General features: G+C 35.7%; 1 protein-coding gene across 2 annotated transcripts in view; it reads right to left on the bottom strand.

Moving 5' to 3' along the window:
• The window catches only part of SLCO4A1 (solute carrier organic anion transporter family member 4A1), a 62960-nt gene that overhangs the window by 23208 nt on the left and 16596 nt on the right, over positions 1-23156 (bottom strand). For both annotated transcript variants that reach the window (XM_051976712.1, XM_051976711.1), the window contains exons 2-5: positions 17519-18490; positions 13468-13558; positions 4699-4820; positions 3615-3726 (exon numbers count right to left, since the gene is read on the bottom strand). In XM_051976712.1, coding sequence (XP_051832672.1) covers positions 3615-3726; positions 4699-4820; positions 13468-13558; positions 17519-18338 — 1145 coding nt within the window. In that variant the 5' untranslated portion in view covers positions 18339-18490. The remainder of the gene's footprint in view (positions 1-3614; positions 3727-4698; positions 4821-13467; positions 13559-17518; positions 18491-23156) is intronic.

Below are 23156 nucleotides of genomic sequence, written 5' to 3'. Positions count from 1 at the left end.
CCATTACTTCCTATTCCAACCTAATAAAAACTCTCAGCTAATGTTCTCTTAAGGTCATGGCCATCTAGTAAAATAGGTACCATTGGGCTATGAGAACTTAGACAATGAGTTTGGAAAAGTATTCTCTCTTCTACATGGATTTACCTAAATACTCATATAAGGAGATAATAGGATGTTTTAGAGAAGGCTCATTAACAAATAGAGATAAAAAAGATGTATGAAGTTGCATTGAAAGTTTCCTTGGCTTTTATTATTATCTGCATTTTCTCAACTATAATTATCAGATTTAATTTCCCTAGAGCATGAGTTATGATCCTAAGAAGTGGTATTTTTCTTCTGGAATTTATCTCATTGACAGCAGCTGGTTCAGTGAAATACTCACAAATTTAACTTTTGAGGAAGCAAATAATTTAGTCCAAGCCAACTAAGTAGGAAGACATGATTGAAATATGTGGTTTCATTTTTGGAGGATGTGTGTATGTAAGAAAAACTAATAAATAATTTCATTAATGTAGGGAGTTACCCAGAGACAAAAACAAAACCTTTTAGAAAAGCAGATCAATGTCTCCTCTGTCCCTTAAAGACTAAGAGTTGTCTGAGGCACTGAGAACCAGGGTCACTCAGCCAGTATGTGTCAGAGGGGTATCTTAAATCTAGATATTCCTTGCTCTGAAACCAACTTTCTTTTTACTTTTATCCTTATTATTTTCTAAATATTCAAATACGCTTAGTATTAGTTTCATATTTTGCTCTAAATTGTAGTGAGAATACCGATGGACATAGCCAGAAGAAATCTAGACAGAATATTTTCTCCAGTCAGGTCTCAGTTTCTTTCTTTTCAAAATAAGAGGGTTGAAGGACAATTTCTGATAACTCAAACCCAAATTTCACATTCAGAAACAATCTTTACTGTCCTAGACAAAGGACAAACTGACCTTAAGATTTATCAGGGCAATTGATCTTTGATAAGAGTTTGTTAAACCTTACAGAATCTCACCCATCCCACAATAGAAAAGAAAGTCTCCCCTAGTCTCTGTATTTGACTTTTGAAGAGCTATACTTCCCCACCCGCTTTTGTCAATCTTTATATGGCAGGATTCTCTGGTCATCTTTGTTGTTTTCTGTCCCTACCTGCTACCTCCTTTTGGATTCTCTTCAGTTCATCAATGTCCTTCCTATAGAGTGGCCCAAGGAACTGAATGTGGCTCTTCTGTTACTGTCTAAACAGGGCCAAGTATATAAAAGAGATAGTTACTTCCCTCATTCTGGAAATGTTGCCTCTATTAATATAATCTATGACTGCTTCAGCTTTTTGGCTACCACGTCTCATTTTTGGTTTGTATTTAGCTTGCAATTCACTAGAACCTCTAGATTTTCCCCCATCCCTTCTTTTCAGTGGTTTTTTAGTCATACCTGCTTTTCTTTATCTTATATTTGTGTTTTGTTGTTCAGTCATCTTTCAGTCATGTCTGACTCTTCGTGACCCCATTTGGAGTTTTTTTGGTAAAGATATTAGAGTGATTTGCCTTTTCCTTCTCCAGTTCATTTTACAGATAAGGAAACTGAGGCAAGCAGGGTAAAGTGGCTTGCCCAAGGTCACACAGCTAGTAATTGTCTGAGACTCGGTTTGAAGAGATAAGTAGGATGTATCAGGATGTCTTCTTGATTCCAAGTCAAGTCCTTTGCATCATGTAGCTGCCCTACGAATCCTATACCCTATACTTTTGTAGTTTATAATTTTTAAATCCAAATGTATAATCTTCCATGAGTCCTGTTAAATCTCATCTTGAGGCAGAGGCCAAGTCAAGCTTTTATTCTATGTCAGGGCTTCCTAAACTTTTTCTACTCATGACCTCCTTTTTTATTGGACTCTGAGTAAATAAAATAGGTATACAAATCAAACATTTACTGATAATAAACCATAACTATATGACCCCCTTATTCATTTTTTTGGCCCTATATGGTGTGGCAACCCACAGTTTAAGAAGCTTTGTTCTATACTACTTAACTGAACAGTGTACTAATATGACTACTTCTTAGAATGACAAATAGTGTTCTTGATATTCTGAAGTTATTTGCAAAGATATAAACAAAAACATGAGAATGGCAAAAAGACATTTTTAAAAAATTGATTTCTAACAAGAAGTTGATGATCTAAAGTTCTTATATGACTCATTGCATTTTTTTCTATTTCTCTCCTGCCTCTATTGTTTCCCTCACAAGCAGAGCTGGGAAGAAAGAGCATAGGGAGACAATGCATGCCTTTGCAGGGATACATCATTCTGTACCTGTCACTTATTCTTATCTTTTCTGTCTACTAGTGAAAACAAGGCAGTAACCCTAACAACATCTTTTAGCCCCCTGCAGTGGTATAATCAATTCCCACAGTGAACAGTGCCTTACTCAGTCTAATGTGGCCAATTAGATTTACTAATGGATTCAGAAAAAACAAATCTTTTCAGAGCTGTCAGATTCTGTGAAACTGAATTCTATCTCCAAAGGGTCTAAAAAAAGGTTGGGCACCAGCTGTGGTCCATTGGAAATCCTATTCTGAAGTAAATTGTCACTATGGGAGTGACCAGAGACTATACATTAAGTAACTCTGAAGGAAAATGGCACAGAGTCAAATCAAGATAAAGTTAAGAGGAGAAGAAGATGAAATCACTATGATATGAAACAAAAAGAGACGAATATTTGGAAACAAAGAAAATAACAAGGAATGCACTTCATGTCCAATAAATGGAGAGGAAAATGAGAAAGAAATGGAAGATAGACAATATTTTCTTGCTTTAATCCTTTAAATGCCCCATGAGATAATGGTCTGAGCCTGACATTACCCTGCTGTGCAGAGGACATAGCCAGCATAGAATTCAGCTTGTTGGAAACACTTGAAACTCATAATCCTCAGAAATTTTCTTTGGGGGTCAAATTGCATCATCCTGGTGCTGGCAAATCCTGCTGGCACTCCCTCCTTCTGATTTAGAGGAAGCTAATTTGATAATTAATTTCCCATTATTCCATTTATGTGAATGAGATCTGATTTGTCAAGATAAAGGACCACTGTGGGTTAGGGTGGGTTAGGGGCTACCAGATGCCAAGCACATGGGGAGACTGTTAACATCGATAACATTAAGGCTGCTGAGCAGGGCAAGATACATTTAACTAGCAACTGGTGCCCAGACTGATTCTAACAAAGGTAAACTGCCTTTCTTCAAGGCGCTCTTTTCTTTAAAGGCAAAGCCCATTTGTTAAGCCAGTGATTCAGAAAGTCTAATCCTAATGATCTGGAGATGTTCTTCCACTTCCTAGCCTGAGTATCAGGGGGAAAAAGACACTTCTGTGACATCCAAACTTTAAGAAAGGGTTCAGAAATCAATCATTTGTTCATTACATAACTTAAAAAAAATCATTTAACCAGTCTCTAATATATCTTGAAGATATAAAAATAAACCTTTTCCAGCAAGGGTATTATTATGGGAAATATAATGAAAACTTCAGTCCTTGAAGGATAAAGGGAATCAGGATAGGAAAGGCACAGTTTAAGAGAGGTTTGTTACAAATAACAGTCTCATCAGCAGCAGTGTTTTTAGAAGACTGATGAGATAGGTCCTTACAGAGGAAGATCTTTGACTGTTTTCCCAAAGTCTGGATCAGATGCTGTCTTTTGGCTCCCATTCTTTAACTGATGAGTTTCAGACACCCTCATTACCACATAGCGCTGAGATCCTGGAAGAAGATGAAAGGAAAAATTTAAAGGCAAATGGTAAGAATGGGTATTATTCTGTAAATCCATTTGTAGAGAATACCCACAATGCTCAGTTAGGCAAGCTATATTTCTAACACCTCCAGTTAAAAATCCTACTTGAACACCCCAAACCCATTCACTCCCTTACTGAGAGCATTGAGACTATTATATGATGGTTATGGACTAAGACTGGGTGACTTGAAGGCAGAAAGTCCTGGCAATATTTGTTGATTTGGATTTTTTCCACAGATATTATTTGAGACAATGAAGACAGGAATGTGAAAATCAAATTTGGATGAGATTTTTGCAAGTTCTAACTTCCCCTCAGTTCATCATCTTTGAGGGGCTACTCAGATTCTGCAGGGACAGCAGAGCTTTGAGCAATTTATTTTAGGGGCAAAAATGCTAGAAAATGTGAGAGTTTTTTGGAGGATGGTATGTGGGGAAGAAAGAAATTATTCCCACTTATGTCCAGCAGCCACCAGGGGGCCTGTCTGATGAATGAGAATAGGAGATGGAGGACAGATGAGCAGCTTAAGAGATGAGGGCATAGAGGAAAGCAAAATTATTTAACCAGACACTAATTCCACAGTCACGTCTGTATTCTCTTCCTTATCTGTATGTGCTCATAAATCAGTATACCATAAAGGAATATAAAGCTGAAGTTTGTTGACTTGGAAAACAGAAATTGGGCACAAGCAACAAAGGTTTAAACTCCTTCCACGCACAATTAATAACTGAACTGAAGTATTCAATTATGTCTCCTTCACACCCTTGATTTATCCAGAACAATCAAATTAGAAATGAAGACAAAGGTTTTCAGAGACCAATTGTTCTAATAACAAAGAAGAAGATAAGATGGAAGCTATGAATTGTTTGTCCCTGCACAGGATTCTTATTCCTGCCCCAAGATGTCTTGTTGCATGGAAGGATTGGGAAAAGGAAGTACCTACCTGGCAGTTGACGAGGGTAGCCAAGGATGGGGATAGAAATGAGGAAAGCAGATGCTCCAGCCCCCAGGAACCCGATCCACCAAGCTCCCACCCATAAAGGGTTTTCTGTAGTTAGCTCAGTCCTGAGAAAGGGGAGAAGAAAAGAAAGTGATTTCTCAAATAATTGTTTATCATAAATACAGACAGAAGTGGACTCACCTTAACTTTGTGCCCTTTCTTCACATAATTGTCTAATGGTTTCTGATATTCTAGGTCAGCATATGATATTGATAAATATGCTCTTTATTCCGATGCAAACCTAAATCCTGCTCTCATTCCCATGATACCTGTGGGAATCAATGGGAAGGCTAACAATGGGAAGTATCATAAAGCTGTCTAGTCTAACTGTCATTTTTTTTTTTTTGAGGCAATTGGGGTTAAGTGACTTGCCCAGGGTCACCCAGCTAGGAAGTGTTAAGTGTCTGATACCAGATTTGAACTCAGATCCTCCTGACTTCTGGCTGGTGCTCTATCCCCTGTACCACCTAGCTGGCCTCTAACTGTCATTTTGATAATAAGGAAACTGAGGCTCAGAAAGTGTGATTGATTTCCTAAGGTCATATTGGTAGAAAATGGTGGAATATGACTCCAGATCCACTGATTCCGAAGTCACTGCTCTTTCTGGAGAATCCCACTGCCTCTTTGTTATAGTACAATTTGTAAAGTCCTTTTCACAACATTATGAGATAGTAAGTAATATCATCTCCATTTCATAAATTAGGAAATTCAGACAGAAGAAAGATTGATTGGATAGATGTAAGTAGATGGGTATTTAAGTAAACAGACAGACAGATAGTGAGGCAGAAAGAGAAAGCATCAATTAAGTGATTAGTACATTTTAGGCATGGCAAAATACCCCCTGACCTCAAGAAGCTTATATTCTAATGGGAAAAAGACTCCACACAAAGGGGATCTGGAATGAAGGGAGCTATGTGCAGGGGCATGGCTTGGAGAGATCCAGGATTTGCCCAAGGTCACACTGCTATTAAGGGATCTAAGCTGAGTTTTAAACTCAGTATTCCAAGGCATTCACTCTTTCTACCACACCATGTGGCCTCTCAAGCAATTCTAATGATGGATTTAGGCACCACGCTCTCTGACTAATGTGTCCACTTCTAAGGATTAGTGTGAGCAACTACAGTAAGCTGATCTCTCTCCAAAATAATCATAATGAGGCCCACAGATACCAGGCTTCCTATTTTGAGGTCTAGGATCAGCAGGCGTTCCATGGAAGAGCAAATGCAGTGTATTCTATCCCCCAGCCATTAAAACTAAAGCAGTTGAAATGAGATGAACAGATTGCATATCTGGGGCCTCATAAAATTTTCTAAGTGGGAGCAGAGAAGTTCAACTAGGACCAGCTGGAAACTTGCAGCAAAAGGATCTTCACAAGTTTCGTTGTAACTAACATATAAAATAATTTTTTTCTAGCTAAAAATCTAAATAAGAAGATGATTTGGGAGAATTTTAGTGTAATTGTCAGTTCAATCCCACTGTGGAAACTACTCATAATATCATAGTTAAAATTGGAAGGGACTTTAGAGGTCATCTTCTCTTATTCCATTTTACAGATGAAGAAACTGAGGTCCAAGGAGACTAAATGACTTGCCCCAGATTTATTGTTGTTTAGTCATTCAGTCAGTTGTATCCGACTCTTTATCCAACCCCATTTGGGGTTTTCTTGCTAGAGAGGCTGGGGTGATTTGCCATTACAGATTTTAACTCAGATCTTCCTGATTCCAGATTACAGAGCTAGTAAAGTAATTAAACTCAGGTCTTCTTGACTCTACAATAGTGGTATATCTATACCACACTGCCTCTATTTCCAGGTTCTGACCCGACTAGAACCCCCAAGGTTGTTTTCCACTTGGAGTCACCAGATAAGATAAAAGGAGAGCTCCAGGTCTGTTATAGAAGAGGAAAACTGAAGAGGAATGACTCATGACATAAAAAGGATTTTAAGAATCATTTTCCATGAGGAAAACTGGAGAGTCTTTAGAGATAGAAAGGACTTTAAGAACCATTTTCCATGACCCCCTTAAATATGCTGGACTGCTCACATACACATGCAATTTACTGGAATCCCCTAAAAGAGATTTGGGAAAATGGAGCAGATTAAAAAACTTTTGAAGAAAGAAATGGTCTAACACGGGCAGGATGAGAGCATTTCTTGTATAGCTTTTAAGGACATTTACAATCTTTCTAGACCTGGAACATTACTATGATGCTTCTGTTTTACGTTTCCAAAAGAATGAGAAAAGAGTAAAGGGGAAAGGAAGTTTCAGTTGCAGCAAGGATTTTGCAAGACATCCACCATACATTTTTGGTGCATATAGTAATAGCAACATTTGATACACCTATTCTTCAGTATGTTGCAAGATATTGGAATTTGTAACAGCTGTAAAGCTTTAGAAAGACCAAAGACAAAGAAGTCCATCTGTGGAAAGATTTTAAGGTATGGAAATGCCTGAGATGAAGCTCATAAATATAAAATAAATCCAACTAGACAGCTTGGAAAAGAAAGTCTAATAAATATAATGACAGAAAATGTTAGTTGCTCATTGAAAAGGAATGGAGCATGATAATTGTAAATAATAAGCAACAATAAAATCAATCTAAGGAAAATTTCAACCTTTTTATAAAGGTTATAAAATTTTTACCTTTATAAACAAGGCTTCTCCCATCCCTAATTTTTTGGATCTTGTATAATTAAGAATTCTTGCTGTGAAAAGTCAGCTGATTTTTGCTCACTGACTGATGCTTTTATGTAATTGCCTGCAATCAATGGTCTTGAAGAGTGGCTTATGGAACTTAAAGGCTAAGAGATTTGCCCATGGTCACATAGCTAGTAGGTGTCAAAGGCAGGATTTGAATCCAGATCTTCCTGATTCCAAAACTGATACCCATGCTACCTCTTTTTTTCTGGTAGAATTTTCCTGCCCTTTCCTCCCAATCCTCCACACAGCTAAAAACAAGCCAACTAGTTAACAAGAGTGTAAAAGAAAATGAAATCTGAATTTCAAGTAAAAAATTGGAATGTCAATTGCCTACTAAAAATGATTTTATCAGTAGAATCTATCTTTCCAAAGAACTTTTAGATTGTGCTCCAGAACCACTCTTGAGAAAATATTTTACCCTCTAGCTCCCATTCATAATGCCCTATCACAAACAAATGTGAATCTTATACTAAAAAAGGACACAATTAATGGAACTAGAACTTCCTGGGAAACAGCATGTAAAGAAAGCTTTACCATCATGAATTGATGCAAAGTGAAATGAGCAGAACTAGGAGAACATTATACACAGTAACAGCAATATAATGACTTAGATCTTCTCTGCAATACAATGATCCAAGACAATTCTAAAGGACTCATAATGAAAAATGCTATCCATATCCAGAGAAAGAATTGATGGAATCTGAATGCAGACTGAAGCATACTATTTTTACTTTTGTTTGTATGTGGGTATGTGCTTTTAGTCTGTTTCTTCTTTAACAACAAGACAAATATGGGAATATATTTTACATGATTGCACAAATTTAACTTACATCAAATTGCTTACCATTTTAGAAAAGGGGATAGAGAAAAATTTGAAACTCAAAAGTTTTTTTTAAATGAATGTTAAAATTATCTTTACATGTAATTGGGAAAAATAAAATATTATTAAAAACTTTTTTCAAAGCTTAAAAATTTAGGGAAAGTATAACTAGAAAAAAGGAAAAAAAACATGAAAAAAAAGATGTAGAAGTATTAATGTACTATAAGCTCAATTTCAGTCTATGATGTCATTTTCCAGCCAAAATAATAGCAAAATTTACAAATATCATTTCATTTTTCTTCACATTAACACTGGGAAATAGGTATTATAATCATTCCCATTATGTTGATGAGAAAACTGAGGCAGATAATAATAAACTGATTTGCCCAAGCTCATGCAACTAGAAAATAAGATAGAATTTGAACCTGGGTATACTTGGTTTCAGGTTCAGCACTTCCATTGTACCACCTTGCTGCTAATAACATCTTTGACTTTATGAAAATCAACCAATCATTTATTAAGTGGCTATAATGTTTCAGGTACTTTACAAGATCTTGGGATAGAAAATGATAAAAAAAAGACCAAAAAAAAAAAAAAAAAAGAAAAAAGAAAAAGAGATGAAAAAGGAAAAAAGTAAAAATAGAAATCATCCCTGATTTCAGGAAGTTTACATTATATTGAGAGAACAAGTACAGATATAAAGGTAAACAGAATAAATAAAAAATAAATGAAGAGTATTTAAATTATAAGCAGTTAGGGTGAAAGAGGTTACCAGCAGTTGGGGGAAATCAGAAAAAGTTTCTGTAGAAGAAGTTTAAATTTCATCTTAAAGAAAGTGAGATTCTTTTTTTTTTCTTTACTATTTACAGGGGTTTTGTGTATTTTTTTTTATTAAAGCTTTTATGCATAGATAATTTTTCAACGTTAACCCTTGCATAGCTTTATGTTCAAAAACTTCCCCTCCTTCACCCCACTCCCTCTCCTAGATGGCAAGCAATCCAATATATATTATACATGTTAAAATATACGTTAAATCCAATATATGTAAACATTTATACAATTATCTTACTGCATAAGAAAAATCAGATCAAAAAGGAAAGAAAATGAGTTAGAAAACAAAACGCAAGTGAACAACAACAAAAAGAGCAAGAGCATCATGTTGTAATCCACACTCAGTTCCCACACACCTCTATCTGGGTGTAGATGGCTCTCTTCATCACAAGATCATTGGAGCTGGCCTAGATCATCTCATTGTTGAAAAGAGCCACATCCATCAGAACTGATTATTGTATAATCTTGTTGCCATGTACAATGATCTCCTGGTTCTGCTCATTTCACTTACCATCAGTTCATGTAAGTCTCTTCAGGCCTCTCTGAAATCATCCTGCTGATCTTTTCTTATAGAACAATAATATTCCAGAACATTCATACACCATAACTTATTCAGCCATTCTCCAACTGACGGGCATCCACTCAGTTTCCAGTTTCTAGGCACTACAAAGAGACCTGCCACAAACATTTTTGCACATGTGGGTCCCTTTCCCTCCTTTAAGATCTCTTTGGGATATAAGCCCAATAGAAACATTGCTGGATCAAAGGGTATGCACAGTTTGATAGCTTTGGGGCATAGTTCCAAATTGTTCTCTAGAATGGTTGGATCACTTCACAACTCCACCAACAATGTATTAGTGTCCCAGTTTTCCCACATCCCTTCCAACATCTGTCATTATCTTTTCCTATCATCTTGTACTATCTGAGAAATGTGTAATGGTATCTCAGAGTTGTCTTAATGTACCTTTCTCTGATCAATAGTGATTTAGAGCACTTTTTTCATATGACTAGCAATGGTTTTAATTTCTTTATTTGTAAACTGTGTCCATATCCTTTGATCATTTATCAGTTGGATAATGGCTTGAATTTTTATAAATTTGAGTCAATTCTCTATATATTTTAGAAATGAGACCTTTATCAGAACCTTTGAATGTAAAAATGTTTTCCCAATTTATTGCTGAAAGTGAGAGATTCTATGAAGTACAGGTCAAGATGGTGTTCATTCCATGCAGAAAATAGAGTCAATACAAAGGCAAAGAGATAGGAAAGGTAGTGCTAAGATGAATTCGATTTGGCAAAATCATAGTGTGAGAAGGGGTGTGATATAAGTGATTGAAAAGATTGGTTGGTGAAAAGTTTGGAAAGGGCTTTTGTAAATATTCATCCATTTCAGCTAGATTGTAAGATTTGTTGGCATACAGTTGACCAAAATAGCTCTTAATTATTGCTTTAATTTCTTTTTCATTGGTAGTGAGGTCACCCTTTTCATTTTTGATGCTGGTGATTTGGTTTTTTCCTTTCCTTTTTCTAATCAAATTAACCAAAGGATTATCTATTTTGTTGTTTTTTTCCCCCATAAAACCAACTCTTAGTTTATTAGTTCTTTATTAGTTTTCTTAGTTTCAATTTTATTAATCTCTCCTTTGCATTTCAGAATTTCTAATTTATTATTTGTGTTTTTAAAATTTGTTCTTTTTCTAGCTTTTTTAGTTGCATGCCTAATTCATTGATCTCTTCTTTCTCTATTTTATTCATGTAGCTATTTAGTAATATAAAATTCCCCCTAAGAACTGGTTTGATTCTGTTAACCTCCCTAGTTTCTTTCTTGTTTATTTTGTGGTAAGATTTGTCTGATTCTGAGAGGGGAAGGTTGAGGTGTCCCACTAGTATAGTTTTACTATCTATTTCTTCCTGTAACTGCCTTAAAATCTTCTCTAGGAATCTGGCTGCTCTACCATTTGGTACATATATATTTAGTATTGTCACTACTTCATTGTTTAAGATATTCTTTATCAAGATGTACTTTCCTTCCTTATCTCTTTTAATAAGATCTGTTTTTACTTTTGCTTTGGCTGAGATCAGAATTGCTACCCCTGCTTTTTTTTATTTCATCTGAAGCATAATAAATTCTGTTCCAGCATTTTACCTCTACTCTGTGTCAAATGTGTTTCTTGTAAACAACATATTGTAGGATTCTTTTTTTTTTAATCCTTTCTGCTATCCATTTTATGGGAGCGTTCATCCCATTCCCATTCACAGTTATAATTACCAGCTCTATATTTCCCTCCATCCTATTTTCTCCCTTGTATATACTTTTGTTCTCTCTTTTCACCCTCTTCTTAGTAGTGATTTTTTATCCACTACCTTTTTTACTCACTACCTTATCTTCTATCACTCCTTCCCCACTTCTCTTACCTTTTCCCCTAATGTTTCTGCCTCCCTTCTATTCTGCCTCTACCCTTTCTTTCCTCTTTCTCCTATTTCTTTGTAGGGTTAGATAAATTTTTATACTCAACTGAATGGTTAAGTTATTCCCTTTTAGAGCCAAAACTGATGAGATAAAACTTCAACATTGCTCATCTCCATCCCATCTTTCCACTCATTGTAACAGATCTTTTGCACCTCTTCATGTGATGAAATTTTCCCATTATACCTCCCCTTTCCTCTTTTTCCACTACATTGGAAAGGGCTTTAAAAGCCAAACTGTGAAGTTTATACCTTACATAAGAGATTGCCATAATTAGATCTGTGTTTAAGAAAGTGAGTTTTGGCAGTTGTGTTAAGGCTAGATTGGAAATGGGGAGAGACTTGAAGCAGGGAAACCAATTAGAAGGTCATTACTAGTGTTGCAGGCACATTTTTTTGGAGAGTCAATTATTAAACATTTAGCAGAACATCACAGACTGGACTATACAATCTCTGAAGTCCCTAAGATCCACAAATACTTTCTCTAAAGCTTTCCAGCTGCTTTGTGAAGCACTGCAGGATATGACTGAAATGATCTGCCTATCTGACTGCATTTTTCCAGAACCCAAACCATCTTAAGTGTCTCTAACAGTCTTTCCTTTCTCAGCACTCTACCTAGTAAGTGTGCACATGGTTTGATAAGAGCCCTTTCTTGTTCACACAGAGAATTACATATCTAAGCTGAAAGGGACTTTAGAAAGAAAGAGACCAACCTCCTGATTTTATTAAGTCAGCTAAAGAGCACAGGGGATAGAGTATAGACTTGGAGTTCCAAGACCTGAGTTCAAATTCTGTATGAATCTAGGAGAAACTATGACCCTGGACAAACCAATTTGCTTTTCTCAGACTCAGTTTCTTAACTTGCAACATAGAGATCAAAATGGCACATACCATAAATGTTGTGAGGATAAAATGAGAACACACACACACATATTTGCATATATGTAATATACATACATATTTCTGCAAATTTTCAAGTGCTATATAATTGCTAGTTATTTTATATTATTATAATATATTGTTATAATATATAACATATATTTATATTGTTGACATATCAATAATTAAAAGATATCTAATATTAATAAAACCTTAACATTAAATTAATCATTTATATAAAAGAGAGAAGTTAATAGCAGTTGAGAGGATTAATATTATAAATACAAATAATTAATATGATGAATTTTGCCCAAGGCCACAAGGATATCAAGTGGTAGGGCGGGGATTAAAATTTAGGTCTTTTAATTCTTGCCACTGTACCATGGTTCCACTCTTTGTGGGGAGAGAACTAGATGGGCCTATCTCATGTACAAGATGCATCTCTTCATCTCTGGTTGTAGAACTGCCTTGGGAGGACCTAAATAAGGTGACTTTTGAAGGCCCTTCTATGGGACTCTGTGGTCCTATGATTCCAAGTTTCCTGCGGAGTATTTGTCAGAGTTATTACAGATACTCTCTTATGCAATTAGAATTAGGATTGGAAATCACTTTCAACAAAAGTATGCAAGTAAATCTGGTGCCACATAGAATGAGCCACCATGTTTTTTTGTTTTGTTTTGTTTTGTTTTGTTTTTTCATTAGAATCACCATGATGTTGTGGGAAAAGATCTGGCCTTGTAAATAAGAGCATCTGGGTTCAAATTCTCCCTCCTCTGACACATACTGTTTACATAACCCAGGGCAAGCCACCTGACTTTGGAAGCATCCCTAGACAGTTTCTAAGACTATTAGTTACAAAGAAAATGCCAAATTTCATTGGCAGAGGGAGTTTCCCCATTGAGTTCTTTATACCAACGAAATAACAGGTACAATCTCCCCCCAAAAAGGATCCTTCCACATAATTAGTAAAATATATCTTTGAGCCCAAATAGAACAAAACAATTGATGTCTACTTACGGTCTGTCAATTTCAGTGTAAATGTTCAGCAGCGCACCTCCAGTCAGGTAACCTGCTGCAGGGCCAAGAATTGCAGCTGTATAGAAAATTGCTGTTAACAAACAAACCAAACAGATCACTGTAATTGAGGGTCTCATATTTTCCTTACCAGATTGTCTAGATTGTACTAGATAGACCTGCTTTGTTATCACAAGGTAAGTTAAGAAATTGTTCCCCACTAAGATCCTGGTTGCTGTATTTCTGACAGGTCTGAGGTACAGTCTCTTACTTAGCGACTAGAAGTGCTTCAGGAGGGGGAGAGATGAGGGAAGAGTTGACATATATGATGCAGGAGAAAGGCCATCGAATGGAGAGTTGGGAGACCTGGGTTCAGGATCATAGATTTTTAGATATAGAAAGGGATCTCAAAATCATCCACTTGTCACAGCTATTTCCTTCCTTCTTTGCTTCTTTGCTTCCTTCCTTCCCTTTGTTTTATGAATAACAAAAGATATCTCAAGAGTTAGTGGACTCCCCCTTTAATGAAAGTCTTTAAACAAAGTCTGGATGACAATTTGTTGAGTATAAAGTAGAGGAGACTGATTTGAATAGAGGTTAGGTCAGATGGTCTCTGAGGCTTCATGAAAGCTTTTTTTTTCCAAAAGGGGTATATTTTCCAAAGATATTTTCTTGGGGCTATAATACAAAAAGATCAAATTTGAACTTCATTTGGGATATTCTCCCCATGACAATGTTGTTCTAATAAGCATTTTCTGGGAAAAGAGTTGCATAGTACAACTCAGGATTTGGAATTTGATGATCTAAGTTCCAGATTTTGCTTTATATTACACTCCCTGTGTAACCCTAAGAAAACCACTTAATTTCTTTAGGTTCCATTTTCTTAACTCAACAATGAGGAGTTGAATAAGATGACTTCAAAGGTCTCTTCTGTCTCTTAATCTATGATTTTCTGAGTGCAAAGCTGGATCATAAATATCTCAACACTTTTCTCACCTGTGTTAGGTCCAGGAATAGTTTTATAGAAGCATAATGATGAAATAGATTTATTCATTAACTCCTAGATGATGGACAGACAGACCTACCCACCAATCAAGAGGGGTCATTAAATCACAAAAGACCAATTACCATCCTTTAGGTCAATAATGGCAGGGCTAAAATGAACCATTAACACTTGTCTCTGGTCTCATGAATTAACTTTGCAATTTTTCCTGAATGGAATTATGAATTTTCTAATGACACCTTCCTACCCCCTGAAATGAATGTATCTAAGTTGCTCAGTTGAGCATTGTAACTAGAAATCTAAGAGAAATGCTAGATTGGGATTCTTCTATAACTGGCATATCAAAGACTCAATTCATCTGAAGTTGGATTTAGCTGTGTTTGAAAATTAGAAATCCCAATAACATCCCCAGTTAACTCTTTGGAAAGAAGTTTCAAAAATTCTTTCAAATTTACTAGTGAGACACTCTACTTTCTAAATAAAGATGAAATTATAAAGTTACTTGGAACACATTCTCTGCATTATTTCATTAATGGTGATGGTTTTGAACTTTGTTTAGTCCTAGTGACTATGATGTGCTCTTTTCAAATTACATATTTTTGGGGCTCTAGAAAGGCAAGGGAGAGAATTGTTTAGCTGACTTGTTTACTTTATTATTATTATTATAGCTTTTTATTTACAAAATATATGCATGGATAATTTTTCAACATTGACCCTTGCAAAACCTTCTGTTCCCACTTTTCCCCTTCTTCCCCCCACCCCCTCTCCTGGATAGCAAATAGTCCAATACATATTAAATATTAAAGTATATGTTAAATACAATATATGTATACATATTTATACAGTCATATTGTCACACAAGAGAAATCAGTTCTAGAAAGAAAGAAAAAAAAATCTGAGAAGGAAAACAAAAATGCAAGCAAACAATAACAGAAAGAGTGGAAATGCGATGTTGTGGTTTACACTCATTTCCCATAGTTCTCTCTCTAGGTGTAGCTGATTTTCTTCATTACTGAACAATTGGAACTGGTTTGAATCCTCTCATTTGAAGAGAGCCATGAACTGACTTATTTTCAATTCATGCATTTCCTTATGTGTCAATTCAGAAAATTTTTTTTGCCATTTTATTTATAAAAGTAACTTCTAATTAAACATGTTTAGACTATCAGATTGCTTGATGTCTTGGAGGAGGGAGAGGGAAAAAGAGGGAGAAAAAATTTGGAACACAAGGTTTTTGCAAAGATTGTGTTGAAAATTATCTTTGCATGTATTTGAAAAATTAAATGTTATTAAAAAATAAAAAATAAAAGGAGCTTCTTCAATTCTCACCTATGAGTAGAGATGAAGAAAAATCTCTTATTTACACACACACGCACACATACACACACATACATGTGCACACATATATAAGTGTGCAAGTAAATGTTGAATAGCTGGCTCTGTTAAAAAAAAAATAGCATGTTTGCCACATTTTAAAAGTTTAATTTTTATTTCTAACATTTTCTCCATCACTTTTTAAAGTCTAGAAATCAACAAAATGATAAAAATTAAATCCTGATTTGAAAAATTTTTTTAAATCAATTTCTGAGACATAAATAAATCTTCACATTGAAAATTTAATAATTCTCTCAAGAACCAATACAAGTTTACTCAAACATATCTGCATATATGTATATGTGTATATGCATATGCATGTCATGCTGTTCTTATATATGTTACACATATGCATACAGACTTATTTATAGATAAGAAGCAAGTGTAACATAATGGAGAGCGAGCTAAATTCAAAGGCAGGACAACCTGGGTTCAAGTCTTCTCTTGATATATACATATAGGTGGTGTGACCGTGGGCAAATAATTTTATTTCTCAGTGCTCCAAACAGCTTCTAAAAATAACCTGCAAGAGTAGAGGGATTTCTTTGATGGGAGTTCCTTATATCCATTTATTCATAGATCAGATTAAAATACATAGAGTTCTGATTTGCTTAGGTAGAAAGAATAGCACACTAGAAGTTCCAATATAAAAACTCAAAGTAGCCTCAAATTGCTATACCATATGAACTGGCAATAGATTTCAGGGGATTCATGATCTTGGATAAGAAAATAATTACATAGAATACTATTGAAGAGCTGGCTAATTTCAGAAAAGCCTGGTAAGACTTATATAAACTGAGGCTAAGTGAAGTGAGCAGAACCAAGAGAATATATTCACAATAACAAGATTATATGATGATCAACTGTGATGGACTTGGCTCTTTCTAACAATGAGATGATTCAAGGTAATTATAATAGTCTTGTGATGGAAAGTGCCATCCACATCCAGAGAGAGAACTGTGGAAACGGAATGTGAACCAAAGCATAGTATTTTCACCTTTTTGTTATCGTCTTTGGATGTTTGCTTGTTTTTTTCCCTAAATATTTTTGTGCAGCATGATGAATATGGAAATATGTTTAGAAGAATTGCACATGCATAACCTATATTGGATTGCTTGCTGTCTTGGGGAGGGGGGAAAGTAGAGAAAGAAAAATTTGGAACACAAGGTTTCGCAAAGGTCAATGTTGAAAGTTATCTTTGTGTATATTTGGAAAAATAAAATATTATTGAAAGAAAAAAATAAAATAATGACATCTTTATATTCACTCACTTCCAACCAATATTGAGAGTTTCCTTTATTTATTTAAAAACATTCTGAGAAGGTGTCTAAAGTTTTCACCACATTGTACCAGAGCATTCCTGACACAGGAATGGTTAAGACTTCTACACTATGCAAGGCAGATTTCCTATCCATATAAAAACCTAAAAAAGAATAAGACCCTATTTCAACCAACTACATCTTTTTTCTATTATCTAGGAAATCTTGGCTAAAGAATCGTATTTTAGAATTTCACTGTACCTATCCCCTTCAACACACACACATACACACACTCTCACACACTTAGCATCCCATTTGGGAAGAGTTGATTTTCCATTCTAAGAGAGACAGTGTTATAACCACTATGTATATTTAATAACCAAAAGAAAAAATAGCATCAATAGGCTATTATACTTACCAATATAGACTGGAGAATAGTTTGACTTGACATTTTCATCAAGATAAGTCACTCCCAGAGTGTACAGTGGGGTTGCACCAATCCCGTGAAGGAATTGTCCAAGCATGAAGACAAACATGTAGTTGGAGAGGCTTGAGGTACCTTCCGTACAGGACACATTTTGACTTGAGCCACACGTTCCAAACTCTTCTGAGAAGTTCACTTCATAATGACCAGTGGTAAACTGAGGCAAGGCAAAGAGAAAGGAGCCAAGCCCCATAACCAGTACCCCCAACCCAAGCCACCGAGGTTTGTGTCCCGTGCCTCCAAAGTAGCTGACGAAGGTCAGACAGACACAAGCTGCTATGTCATAGGAACTGGCAATAAGCCCACTCTGGTAACTGTGGAGATCATAGCGACGTTCTATGGAGGTGATGATGGTGTTGATGAAGCCATTTACAGTCATTCCCTGCAGAAAGGAAGCCATGCAGAGGAAAAAGAGTATTCCTTTGGGTGTATTGAAAAATTGTAAACAATCGGGGGCGAAAGCCCCCCAGCCGCAGGCAATGTTTTCTCCCTCTGCAGACACATATTTGACTTCTTCACTACAGGGGCTAGATTTACCAGATGTGACATTGCAGAGGGGTTGAATGCAGGAGTCCAAGGGACTGTTAGTATTTGAAAGTACAGTGCCATTGCTCAAGGGTGTGTGACATCGCTCTTTTGTGCCTGGGGAGTTGATGTCAAATCCATTCTCAACTGAAGGGGATACGCTAGAAAAAACAAATGGCTGGGTGGAAATCAATGTGTTTTCTCCTCTTGGATTTTGTGGCATTTCCATCAACAAGGGGAATCCAGCTTTCAGTCTTCACAACAGTCTGAAAATGATTTGATTTCCAGAATTTCAAGTAAAAAACAAAAAACGGTGATGATGATAAGAGGAGGGGTTAAGCTTTAAATAACTGATCCGTGTATTTCTGAATGTGTTTCATCCTGTAATAAGAATATTGAATTAGTGGGTGTGGCTCTATATTTCAGTCATTCCCCATCCCCTATCCCCCCTATCTAAGAGAAACTTAAATCTCCCACTAATGGCCCTTCTTGCTGAAATGCTACAAATAGATGGCCAAAGCATTTAGCCAACTGAGGAGTCCTGCTTGGCCCTTAAGTTTCATCAACTCTGTTGTTTCTGTTACTTTGGGATAGAAACAAAAAGAGAGATGGAAAAAGGAAACAAGGGAAAGAAATCTTTTGAATTTAGCTGATGCTGGAACAGAACATGGGATCCTTCAGCTTATTTTCTGAAGAAATAATCCATATGTTCTGAATCACAGAAAATGGACAAAGTACCTTGTTGATTCTTCATTATCAATCAGTTTGAAAACACCAAACACCCTGTGAAGCACAAAATGTGCTGCCACTAAGGACATGGAACCAATTCCCCTAATGAAAAGGTAGAATTTCAGCAGGATGTTGGTTCACCCTGCTATTCCTGGAAATGAGCATGGATCTTTAAAAAGTTCCCATTTGCATAAACAACAGTGTTTGGCTGGAATCTTTTGGGACCTCTTGCATATCATCTTCTAGTAAAGTCTCCTTCTGATGATTCATCATGATGAAATGGGGACTCATCATGATGATGATACTAGGGTCTTAAAGGCCACAAGCTCTGAAACAAATCCTACCCCACCCCAAGCTGGAAGATCTTCAGCCACAAGTCTAATCACACACTATGCATGTATATTATCCAAGGATAAAAAGTTGAAGTGAAACTGGCTATAGTCCATCAATCAACAATTAAGCATCCACTATGGGCCCAGGACAATGCTAGGTCTGGGGACACAAAGTTAAGAAAAAAAAAAGGCCATCTTTAGCATGAAGGAATCTATATCCTTTGAAAAAACAACATGTATATGTTTAAGTCTATTAAAATTACACAAAATAAATAAAAGATCAGCTGGGTGAGAGGTGGTGAGATACCAATAGCTAGAGGTATCAGCAAAACCCTCATGTGGGACTTGAGCTTTAAAGAGAGTTAAAGATTCAGGAGGAAGGTGAGAAAGGTACATTGGGAGCATAGAACAAAGTGGGAGAGGGATATGTGCAGGATCCTACAAGAAAAGGGAAGGAGGCAACAGATGGAATGTTTCATGTGACTAATAGCAAGGTCAGTTTGACTAGACAGTAGGATATAAAGAAGGGGGGGGGGGAGCAAAGCACAATAAGCCAATTCTGCTTAGTATCTTTAAAACTTATCTCCTTGTATGGAGGTGTAAAGATCTGAAAAGATGAAAGGATTTCCCTCATGGATGAAAATCCCAGGTCTCTGAAATATCAAAGCATCCAAGAGATCACAGAACCCAAGATCACAGAGGCAGATAGTTTGGAATTGATTTTCTATGTGTGGTCCTCTTTGGCCAACTTATGTCAATCAGCCAAACTGCCAACTCAGTTCATCTACTCTGTGCTTTTAAAAGACACGGATAACCAAAATTTACTAACAGGCCCCAAATAATTCACTCACTAATAAAAGTGACTTATCTGTGCTAAGGAAATCACTACTGCAGATGCAGAATCAGCCTTAATATGTGATGAATTTCCACACAGTTAAAAGGATCCAAACAACTTCAGCTAAAAACAACTTCATGAATAAATTCAAGCCTGGTGGGGAGAGCCTAAAATATTCCACCTTCCTGAAAATTTTTCCACAGCCCCACCTCTACTTACCAATTCCCCTTTTTACTCACCCCTATGACTTCAGCTTTCATAAGACAATTGCTACACTTGTATGCTTATTTTTCCACTCAAAAACAAAGATACCAAATGAGGAAAGTTTTAACTTAGGATGACACATGGAATTAATAAGCAATGTGAGAGTGGCAGATTTCTTCCTGCTTTATGTATATTTTACACTGGGAAAATTCAATAACTACTGAAGATGTATATTATAAACATACCCACATAAATATAATATATCCCTCATAAGGTTGCTGTGTTAAAGCTCCATTGTAGCCTTAAACATGCTTTAAAAATATTGATTGCTTTTTTACCTTAAAATGCTATGAACTATTATTAATGATTATTTTTATTAAATATTAATATTAATGATAATTTTATGGAATGAATAATCAGCTAATTCTCTCATGATAGGATTAAAGCATTTAGAGTTCAGTGATCTAGTCCTCCTCTCTCTTTGATATATAAAGAAACTGAGGTCCAGAGGCATGAAGTAATTTATACAAAGCCGCATGAGGAATATAAATAGCAGAATGGGATTTCGACATAATTCCTCTGACCCTGAACCACGTCCTCTTTCTATTTTATCACAGGAAAATTGTCCAATAATGTTTGGAGATTCACAATAGAAGCTTTTTTTTTTTAAGCAGATGTTTAAGCAATTAATAAATGCATGAAATACTAACTGTAATGGTAACTGCCTTCTGAAAACTTCTAAACATTTAATATATATAAACAAACAAATAAACCACACGTGTGCAGAGAATTGTGCTAGGTCCTCAGAGAGACAAAGTTTAGATAAGATCCTTGCCCTCGTGGAGTTTCTAGTCTAGTGGGGAAGCTAAAACCCAAATGCTTAACTTTGGATTCAAAAAGCATGGTTTTGAATCTGACTCCGCTCTTTACTTTTTTTAATGACTTTGGTGAAACCCCTTCTCATTTTCCTCATTTTCTTCACCCTTAAGCTAAATGTTTTGAACTAGATAATCTCTAAGGTAATTTCTGGCCACATTCTCTGATCCTACTATTCAATATGATATTTCAAGTAAATTATAAAATTGAAAAAAGTGAAATTTGAAGGAAATCATAATCATATCTGTTTTCATAGTAAAAGGAGACAATATTTTATGTTTATTGGTTATACATTTCAAGGCTGTTTCAAGGAAGGACATTGAGGCCTTCCAGAATCCTTTCATATGGTTTCTGGGTTCTGAAATTGCATTCACTCTCACTCATTTCCTTATCATCAAGTCCCTTTTTCCTTATCATGTCATTCCCCTGTTAAAAAAAGTTCTAATGGCTCCCTCTAAATACTTACAATCAAATGCAAACTCATATTCTAACCAATTTTCTTAGATTTACTAGAGTCCCTATATTAGCCTTCTTACTGTTCTTCCTGTGGCATCATTACACCTTCCTTTTTTGCTCACTGAGCTCTGCAAGGCCTTCCCCTCCTTGATTCCATGTCTTGGAACCTCCAAGGTCCAAGACTTAAAATGCATATGAAAAAAAATAAAATAAAATGCATATGAGCAACTTTTCTACACATGTTAGGGCCTCCCGCATAAAATGACCTTTTATATTCTTAAATATGTTTATACGTATGTGTTATTTCCCCTGATAGTTTCTGTCTTCTTAGGAACTTACCTAGCATCTATCTTTGTTTTTGTACTCCCAAGACCAAGCACAGTACGTGACCTATAATGCTTAATAAATATTTTTTAATTGATTTAGGAATCTAAGTGTACATGTATATGTATATTTTTAATCAGTTAAAGATTCAGACATCTTTATCATATTACCTATTATAACTGGTCCATTTAACTCAAACACATTTAATAACTATTTCATGTACTTAAGTAGACACTGGGAATATAAAGATTAAAAAAAAGTTAACTCTTGTGGAATTTATATTCTATAGGGGATTAAGACAAACAGGAAAAAGAAATCAATATGATAAAAATGAATATAAAAATGTGAGAAAAATATCAATATGATAACTAAATACAAACAATGACAAATCTTTCAAATTACCTCAAAAGTCATCTAGTCTAAGCTGCAAACTGAAAGAAGTCTTCCCTACAACATGGCTGAATGTGATCAATAGCCTTTCCTTAATGAGAAAGCACCTATTAGACTCCCAGATTAGACTTTGGGACAGCAAATTGTTAATTTTTTCCTCTCCTCTAACAACTTTCTCCTGTTGCTCCTAGCTCTAACTATGGATATTACAAAGAACAAATTCAATCCCTTTTCTACACATGAATCACTCAGATATTTGAAGATGACTATCCTCTTCGCCCAAGACTCCTCCTTTTCTGGGTTAAACATTCATTTCCTTCAACTCCATCTCCCTATTAACAGGAATACCTGTACTATGACTATCTTGACTGCTTTCCTCTGGGCACTTTACAGCTTAGCTGTATTGTTCTTAAGATGTCCTGGCCATAATAACAATAATTCACATTTTTATAGCACCTTAAAGCTTTCATAGTGTAATACATCACATACATTATTAACTAGCTCAGTTGATCATTATTATTCAAAGTACATGTTATTATCCCCATTTTAGAGATGGGTGACAAGTTCAGAGAAGTAAAATTACTTTTCCAGAGTCACACAGTAAATGTGAGTCAGAATCAGAACCGATTTCTTTCTTAATTCTGAATTTAGCAATCTGCCTGTAATACAATGTTGACTTCTCTAATCAACAGTGTAGACATGATTGGACCAAGATGGAAAGTAGTGGAACTGGCATCTCCTTTCTCACCACCCTAAATGAAGCCCAAAAGCCCATTAATCTTTCCTGAGGTTATGTTGCAGTCCTCCAGCTGGTCAGTATTTCACTTACATGAAGCTTGTAATTCATCCATATCATGAATGACTATCCTTTAGATCCAGCCATTCAGCTAGTTTCATATTC

Source organism: Antechinus flavipes, chromosome 2 (genome assembly GCF_016432865.1).
Source record: "Antechinus flavipes isolate AdamAnt ecotype Samford, QLD, Australia chromosome 2, AdamAnt_v2, whole genome shotgun sequence".
In the NCBI taxonomy this organism is placed as follows: Eukaryota; Metazoa; Chordata; class Mammalia; order Dasyuromorphia; family Dasyuridae; genus Antechinus; species Antechinus flavipes.
Note: the sequence above shows the minus strand (reverse complement) of the source record. Positions and strands in the feature narration are given on the sequence as shown.